Below are 8646 nucleotides of genomic sequence, written 5' to 3'. Positions count from 1 at the left end.
TGAGTGAGGTCTTGGTCCACAGTCCAGGAATTCCTTGTTCTTTCTGAAGTATACACTATATCGGGCAAAGGGAATTTTCTGTATGCTACTGGGTATTGATATTGAATATATACTATTTCTGCTTGTGTGTGGCTTTAGAGTTAATAAATACTTTAAGTTTAAGGCAACTGTCCTCGCTAGGTTTCTTTCCCTCTGGAGGCCTGAATTCCCTCGCCAGACTCCACCCACCCATAGGAAACAAACCTAATAGGGTTGGGGATCCCTGGTAGTGGCCTGGACCCCTCAGATTCCCCTACAGTTCCTCAGATATTCTTGATGAGTGCTACTGCTACTGAATTTCTTCCGACACCCTAAGCATTTAAAAGAATCCCTCCTGTGTGGGTTCTTAGATGCTCTTGAAAATTGCCGCTGTGACTGAATCTCTTCCCACACTCTGGGCATTCAAAAGCTTCTCCCCTGTGTGGGTTCTTAGATGTTCTTGAAGAGTGCCACTGTGACTGAATCTCTTCCCACACTCTGAGCATTCAAAAGGCTTCTCCCCTGTATGGGTTCTAAGATGTTCTAGGAGATGGCCACTGCGACTGAATCTCTTCCCACACTCTAAGCATTCAAAACGCTTCTCCCGTGTGTGGGTTCTTAGATGTTCTTGAAGAGCGCCACTGTGACCGAATCTCTTCCCACACTCTGAGCATTCAAAAGGCTTCTCCCCTGTATGGGTTCTTAGATGTTCTAGGAGATGGCCACTGCGACTGAATCTCTTCCCACACTCTGAACATTCAAAAGGCTTCTCCCCTGTATGGGTTCTTAGATGTTCTAGGAGATGGCCACTGCGACTGAATCTCTTCCCACACTCTGAACATTCAAAAGGCTTCTCCCCTGTATGGGTTCTTAGATGTTCTAGGAGATGGCCACTGCGACTGAATCTCTTCCCACACTCTGAGCATTCGAAAGGCTTCTCCCCTGTGTGGGTTCTTAGATGCTCTTGAAGAGTGTCACTACGACTGAATCGCTTCCCACACTCTGAGCATTCAAAGGGCTTCTCCCCTGTATGGGTTCTTAGATGATTTTGAAGAGTGCCACTGCGACTGAATCTCTTCCCACACTCTGAACATTCAAAAGGCTTCTCCCCTGTGTGGGTTCTTAGATGCTCTTGAAGAGCGCCACTGTGACTCAATCTCTTCCCACACTCTGAGCATTCAAAAGGCTTCTCCCCTGTGTGGGTTCTTAGATGTTCTTGGAGATGGCCACTGCGATTGAATCTCTTCCCACACTCTGAGCATTCAAAAGTCTTCTCCGCTTTGTGAGTTTTTAGATGATTTTGAAAATGGCCACTGCGAATGAATCTCTTCCCACACTCTGAGCATTGAAAAGGTTTCTCCCCTGTGTGGGTTCTTAGATGGGTTTGAAGGTGGCCACTGTAACTGAATCTCTTCCCACATTCTGAGCATTCAAAAGGCTTATCCCCTGTTTGGATTTTGAGATGTTCCTGAAGAGCGCCACTCTGACAGAATCTCTCTCTAAACTCTGACCATTCAAAAGGCTTCTCCCCTGTGTGGGTTCTTAGATGTTCTTGAAGATGGCCCCTGCGACTGAATCTCTTCCCACACTCTGAGCATTCAAAAGCTTTCTCCCCTCTGTGGATTTTTTGGTGAACAAGGAGCTGCGATCTGTATTTGAAGTAGTTTCCACACCAAAAGCATTTACATGCATTCATTATACTGTGCTTTGGAAAATGTATATTACCTTTGCCTCCCATAGAAAATGTCATTCCAGTCTCTGAGCAAATAAATAGCATCCCTCCAGAATGCATCCTTTCATGTCGAACAAGGTTTGATTTTTCTGAGAATCTCTTGCCACAATCTGAGCAGCTATATGGTCTCTCTCCTCTATGTGTTCTTTGAAACCTAAGGAGTTCTCCTCTACGAATCATGGTCTTTCCACGCTCCAGCCAGTGATGGGTCTTCTTTCCACTGTGCATCTGTAAATGGACATTATATTGGGATAGATCTGAAAAGTTAATTCCGCAGTCCAAGCCCTTGTATGTTTCCTTCACTGTGTGAATTCCTTCTTGGAAATCTCCCCCTTGGCAAGGAATGGGTTTACCCCTCTTCTGGATGATGTGGCTTCTTTTCTGCCTCTTAGATCCAACTTGCTTTCTGAAGTTTCCTCTCAAGTCTTCATTCTTGCTTTCATCTGGCGATAGAGGATGCAGTTCCTCATCCTCCTCATTCCTCTCATCATCCCCTGCTGGAATAAAGAAAGAGATCCTATTAGAACCCACGCAAGGAGGTCTGATCTGCACCTGAAGTTCCATCCGCAATCCAAATATTACAGTGGTTTTTTCCCGCCATATGCTGAAGTATACAATAACATACACTTTAAAAGTACATGAAGCCTCCTGTATGAGAGAGGCTTGGTTTAGACTCTAACCCTTTATATGGTTCCCCATCTGTGTGACTTTTATTATCGGAAGTAAAGATTCTTTTGACTGAAGCTCTTTCTGCACTGCAATCAATTACACAGTTTCTCTCTCAAGGAAATTTGTGTCTGCAAAATGATGTTCATATTCTGACTGAAGGTCTTTGCCAAGGCCACATTTTCCGTTTCCCTGGAGTGGATTCTCTGGTTAGGATGGAGGCCTTTGTCCCTTTTCTTTTTGATTAACCTTTCTTTCTGGAATGGGATTTCACGGAAACTCCCTCCTCGGCGAAGAATGGGCTTATCCCTCCTCTTACCTGCTTGGCTTCCCTCCTGCCTCTGTGGTCCATCTCCATCTCCAAAGTGTCCTTCGGCATCTTCATTCTTGACTTTTTCCGAAGAGAACCCCTGGAATTCTCCAGCTGTCTCCTCTACATCTGCTCCTGGAAGAAAGAAAGTCTTTCAATCAGCACCCATGCAAGAAGCCAAGGCAGCAGTCAGGCACTGTAAAGAAAATGCTTTCTTAATTGCAGATGTTTGCTAACCCTTGGTTCAGGCCTTGTACAGGGCCTGTAATAAAACCTTCCTTAGTGACAAACGACTGAATCTTCTCCCCAGAGATAGAGATAACAAGGAGAAGCACTTAGTGACCCTGGAGAATTGCTTACAGCGGTGGCTGATAAGGAAGGTTTTACCATCTTGGTGCTGAGCATTAGGCACATTCCAACCAATTAACCCTGCAACACCTCCCTGTGGGAGGAACGGAGGTTATACTGCAGAATAACTTTCAGGTTCCCCTCCTTGAAAAAGAGCAGTTTCTGTCAGAGCTCTCTCAGCCCCACCTACGTCACAGGCAGTGTTCCCTCTAAGCTGAGTTAGTGTGACCTAGCTCACAGTTTTTTAGCCTCCGGCTCACACATTTTTGTCTGAGCTCAGGAAGGAGGGCTCCAGAGTAAACCAATTTATGTAGAAGCCAAATGGCTCGCTCACAAATTTAATTTCAGTAGCTTACAAAGTGGAATTTTTGCTCACAAGACTCCACAGCTTAGAGGGAACATTGCTCACAGGGTGTCTGTTGTGGGGAGGGGAAGGGAAAGGAGTATGTAAGCCGCTCTGAGACTCCTTTGGGTAGTGCTTGAGTATTATGGATAAGACTATTATGGGTCATCTTGAATATTATGGGTAAGAAAGCTTATTCTGGGATGTTTTCTGCACAGCAACCTGAAAAGCTGACATCACTTTTCTGGCCCTTCACTGGGTAAGGGCCTAACCCGGTGAGAGACCAGTTTCCTATCAGAATAAGCCCTAGGTCAGTTATGGGGTAGGTGGTCTGTGACTGCTGAGCCTAGCATGGTCCAGTAGTGCAGTACCCCAGCTATGGTGTCCCATTCTGTCCGTGCCTGGATGGGCTAAGAAATTACTCTCTTGCATGCTGACCAACTGCAACTCCGTCTTCTGGAGAGGTAATGTTGAATTGCTGCCTTATGTTTCGGTTAGGCTGGAGAAGCTAAGCTTTGTTATTTTTTAAACCTACACAGTCACGTCTCCGAGACTCTTTTTGTAGCAGGAACTCCTTTGCATATTAGGCCACACACCCCTAATGCAGCCAATCCTCCAAGAGCTTACAGAGCTCTTCTTACAGGGGCCTACTGTAAGCTCTTGGAGGATTGGCTACATTAGGGTGTGTGTCGCCTAATATGCAAAGGAGTACCTGCTACAAAAAGAGCCCAGTCAGGACTTAAATAAACAAAAATATATTTTACTTTGATCATTTGTGTGTCATTTGTGTTACCAAGCCTTAACACCTAAATCCTGTTTGCCTAGACCTTTTGACCACTACCACCAGAAAGCTTTTGCTTATTTGTGACTTGTGAACTGCAGCTCCATTCCGCAGACTTGTCTTTTGTTGTATACATTAGAGAACCAGACAGGAGCTTTGGGTCCCCTTTCTCCTGGACTGTTGGGAACTGTTTAAAAAGGGGCCTGGTGGCAGAACTACCTAAAGGTTGTGTTTGGTATTTTGTTTGGTTCCCTTTGGAGAGCAGGAAACTTTGTCCCCTCTTTCCTTTTTTTCCTTTTGGTCATTTTGTTTTGCCCTGCCCAAGTAAAAACTTCTTATTTTTACAGGCACTGCTCAGGAAAAGGTGTGCAGTTCTCTTATCCAGTCATCTTTCCTCCAAAACTGAGAAACTGGTCACATCCAAGGCTTCCTCGAAGCTGTGGAGTCTTCCGAGCAAAAATTCTAATTTGTGAGCTACCGGCATTAAAGTGGTGAGCGAGCCATTTGGCTGCTGCATAAATTAGTTTGCTCTGGAGCCCTCCTTCCCGAGCTTAGTCAAAAAATCTGTGAGCCGGAGGCTAAAAAACTGTGCACTGGCTCACACTTACTCAGCTTAGAGGGAACACTGGTCACACCTGATCCCTGCCAGGCCCTCCCGTAGAGCTGTCTTTATTTTCTGTCTATCCTTCCCCTGCCCAAACTCCCCATATGTATTTTAAGGGGGAAAGTGGCAAGAAATTCTTCCCCCACTGTTCCCATCAGACTTGCCATGCCTTTTGACTTTTGAATCTCTGCACTTGGCGATGAAATATAGGAAATTATCAAGACATCCAGTCTTGCACTTGTACTGAGAGTTTCCTTCCAGTTGTCAACAGAGCCAGGAGGAGCTGCTTTTCAGCCTCCCCAAAATACATGTTTCCGGGGGGGGGGGGGGGGGGAGTAAGCACGAGCTCACCAAGTGAACCCCACAGTTTGGTGTAGTGGTTAAGTGTGTGGACTCTAATCTGGGAGAACCGGGTTTGATTCCCCACTCCTCCACTTGCACCTGCTGATGTGACCTTGGGTCAGTCACAAGCTCTGGCACAGCTGTCCTTGAAAAAGAGCAGTTTGTCTCAGAGTTCTCTCAGCCCCACCCACCTCACAGGGTGTCTGTTGTGGGGAGGGGGAGGGGAAGGAGTTTGTAAGCCGCTCTGAGACACCTTTGGGTAGTGAAGGGCGGGGTATAAATCCAATCTCTTCTTCTCTTCTTCTTCTTCAAAGGGGACCCCCATGGTTTTTGGAAAAGATTCCGTTTGTTTGGAGAGGGGTAGGTAATGACAGATGAGAAAACCAAACTTTCAGTGCAGGGCCTCCTTTCTCGAGCTCAGAGCCATTTTCTTGCTATTTTCGAGCCTTAGCTGGGCCTGTCTATTGTCTAATGTGCACCCATGTTTGAATTATCCAGGCAGTTGTGCCTTTCCTAGAAGCACAGAGTCAGCCAGTCTCCCCGGAAAGAAGTGTATTTCATTGTCAGCAAGACATAGCCAGAAGACTGATTATCTAGCCTCAACGCCATTCATTTGTTACAGTAGAGTAAGGCCCTTTGGAGGCCGGTCCCAGAGGAACACGCATAAGAGTCTGTCCTGTTCCATCCTCCCAAAACACCCACAATACACAGTGAACAGGCAGGGCCGGCCCAAGGTTTTTCGACACCCTAGCCGAAACTAGTGCCCCCCAGGCAAGGCTGCCTTGTGCCGCCCCCCCACCTTGTGTCTCCCCCCCCCCCGCTGCCGCGTGCCCCTCCGGCGCTGAAGCCGGGTGCTAAGCTCGGCGCATAGGGTGGGGGGAGAGGGGGCTACAAGGCTCTTTGGAGGGCGGCCCTTCTGCTTTTTCTCCCCCCCCCGCCCACTTCCCCCCGTCTCTCCTTCCCCCCTGGGGGACCGGGACCCCCCCAGCTGTGTGCGCCCCGTTCCCTCACTCCCTGCGAGGGCGGCGCCAAGGAGACTCACCAAGGGCAGCGTGGAGGAGTCGTCCGTCCAAGCAAGCCCGTCTCGGAGGAGGAAGCGGTGGTGGGTCTGCTCCAGCCCCCTCTATGCACCACGCACGCCTACCTGAGCCGCCCTGCCGCTGGGCCTTTCAGGCAGCGCCGTCTGCCTCCTCCCCGCCCTGCAGGCCAAGTGCGCCTCAGGACAGGCCCCGAGCGCAGCAGGGGGAGGCGCTTCCTCCCTCCTCACTTCCTTCCCCGCCTGCTTCTGGGCGCACTGGGTGCTGGACTTGGGGTGAAAGAGGCGGCGGAGGCGGCGGTCCCCCAGTCAAAGACTAAATGCATGCAGGGCTTTTGGCGGGGGTGGGTGGGTGCAGTTTGGCACCCCTAAGGGCCGGCCCGCTCTAGGCGAATGCCTAGTTTGCCTAGTGAGCGAGCCGGCCCTGTGAACAGGCAGCAAGTATGCAGATATGGATATGTTCAGCATGACCAGGGCGATGTAATGTAAACGTGGGGAAATTAATTTTGCAGACCCTTAGAACAGTGGAGGGTTCTCATTGTTGTCAACCCTCTTCCCTGGGGACAGGGGGAGATGGTGCTGGGTAGTCTTGGAGAAACCCAGGCAGGTTTTCTGTGTGTTTGTGCTTTTCTTTGGCAGATGATTTCCTGCCTCAAGGGGCTGGAAGGGACTTAGCCTTTGGGAAGGAGTTGGTTGCTTCCCTGTTGGGGAGACGGGAGGTGGCTACAGTGCTTTCTCAATCGTGTTGTGGCTCAAACAACTGAGAGAACCTGACTCTGTCTTTACCGGGCTGACAGTTTCAGTGGGAATCTCTCCAACAACACACGATCCCGCTCTCTTGGGGTGAGGACTGGCTCCTGTAACCACAACAGAGGGTGCTGTGTGATTTGGCATAAACTACTTGCCCTTGGGTGGCAATGTTAACTGGTGGGACTACCCGCTGCAGGCCACCCCGGCAAGGTAGAACAGCTCCAAAGAAAGCACTCAAACCCATCTCCACCTAATAGGAAGGCCTGAAGACATCCAGCGGACCACTGTAGGAATCCTTAGTTGTGCCTTTGGACTCGTCCAGCAGGGCTGTTCTTAGGTAAACCCCCCCCCCTCTTTTCCTGGAATATCCAGTACTTAAGGGTAGTGCAGCCACTCAAGAGCCACTCAAGGAGCTTCCGAGCCCCCAGATCCCAGAAGGCCTCCCTCCCCCCTTACCCAGTGAGCTTGAGAATTCTACCAAACCAAGGGTTGTTTAGAAGTGAAGAGGAAAGGTCCCATGGCTGTTCCGTGCCCATTCCCTTGACATAACTGTGAAGGAGACTCACTTGCAGCCAGCTCATCTGGGAAGGAGATAGTCTCTTGAGATCTTCCTGAGAAACACTTTAGCCATTCTTCAAACACAAGGTCTTGGTCTGTCTCCGCCATAGTCTCTGTTACATTCCAGGCTTCTTTGGCACAGAGAGAGAGAGAGAGAGAGAGAGAGAGATCATATGAGAAGGGAAAATCGGAGGAGCCTAAAGAAGCCAAGGTGGCTCCATAAACAGCTTTCTAAAGACTTGAAAAATAAAAAAAGACTCATTCAAAAAGTGGAAGGAGGGCCTCATAACCAAGGGAAAATAGAAACAAATAACTAGTGCTTGTACAGAGAGAGTTAGGAAAGCTAAAGGTAGTGAGAGATGTTAAAAACAAAAGAGCAAGGACATGTTAGGCCCATTGCAGGGACAGGAAAGTGAAATTCCAACAGGCAATGAAGAGAGGGCAGAAATCCTCAATTCCTACTTTTCCTCAGTCTTCTGTTGCAGGGGAAATGGTGTTCAACATGGCAAAAGCAGAACACATGGTGAGGGAAGGGAGCTGCAGCCTAGGATCGGCATAGGGGTAGTACATAAACACCTAGTTTCTTTAAATGAGACTATGTCCTCGGGGCCAGATGAACTGCATCCAAGGGTACTGAAAGAACTCACAGATGTAATTTCTGAGCCTCTGTCCATTATTTTTGAGAATTCTTGGGAGAACGTGAGGTGCCAGAAGATTGGAGGCGGGCAAATGTTGTCCCTGTCGTCAATAAAGAAAAAAAGGAGGATCTGGGTAACTACCGACCCATCAGCTTGATGTCTATACCTGGGGAAATTTTAGAACAAAATCATCAAACTGACAGTACTTGAGCATTTAGAAAGGATGGCTGTAATTACGAAGAGCTAGCATGGATTTCTCAAGAACAAGTCATGCCAGACTAACTGAATCTCTCTTTTTCTGAGAAAGTTACTACCTTGCTGGATCAGGGGAATGCTATAGACATAGTTTATCTTGATTTCAGGAAGGCTTTTGATAAGGTTCCACATAATATTCTTGTTGACAAATTGGAAAAATATGGTTTGGATCCTATGACTGTTAGGTGGATCTGTAACTGGTTGACAGATCGCACCCAAAGAGTGCTTGTGAATGGTTCCTCGTCTTCTTGGAGAGGAGTGACAA

The 8646-nt window shown here is 48.2% G+C and overlaps 1 protein-coding gene across 1 annotated transcript; it reads right to left on the bottom strand.

The window, feature by feature from the left end:
• Window positions 1-454: 454 nt before the first annotated feature.
• Window positions 455-7599, bottom strand: LOC107114214 (gastrula zinc finger protein XlCGF57.1-like; the record flags this gene model as incomplete). The annotated part of the gene is made up of 4 exons (XM_015415656.1): window positions 7497-7599; window positions 2736-2861; window positions 1924-2247; window positions 455-1464 (listed from the first exon to the last, which is right to left on the bottom strand). Coding segments are annotated over exons 1-4 (1560 nt in total), but the record flags the coding sequence as incomplete, so codon positions are not given.
• Window positions 7600-8646: the final 1047 nt, after the last annotated feature.

Source organism: Gekko japonicus, unplaced genomic scaffold (genome assembly GCF_001447785.1).
Source record: "Gekko japonicus isolate JY-2015 unplaced genomic scaffold, Gekko_japonicus_V1.1 scaffold3349, whole genome shotgun sequence".
In the NCBI taxonomy this organism is placed as follows: Eukaryota; Metazoa; Chordata; class Lepidosauria; order Squamata; family Gekkonidae; genus Gekko; species Gekko japonicus.
Note: the sequence above shows the minus strand (reverse complement) of the source record. Positions and strands in the feature narration are given on the sequence as shown.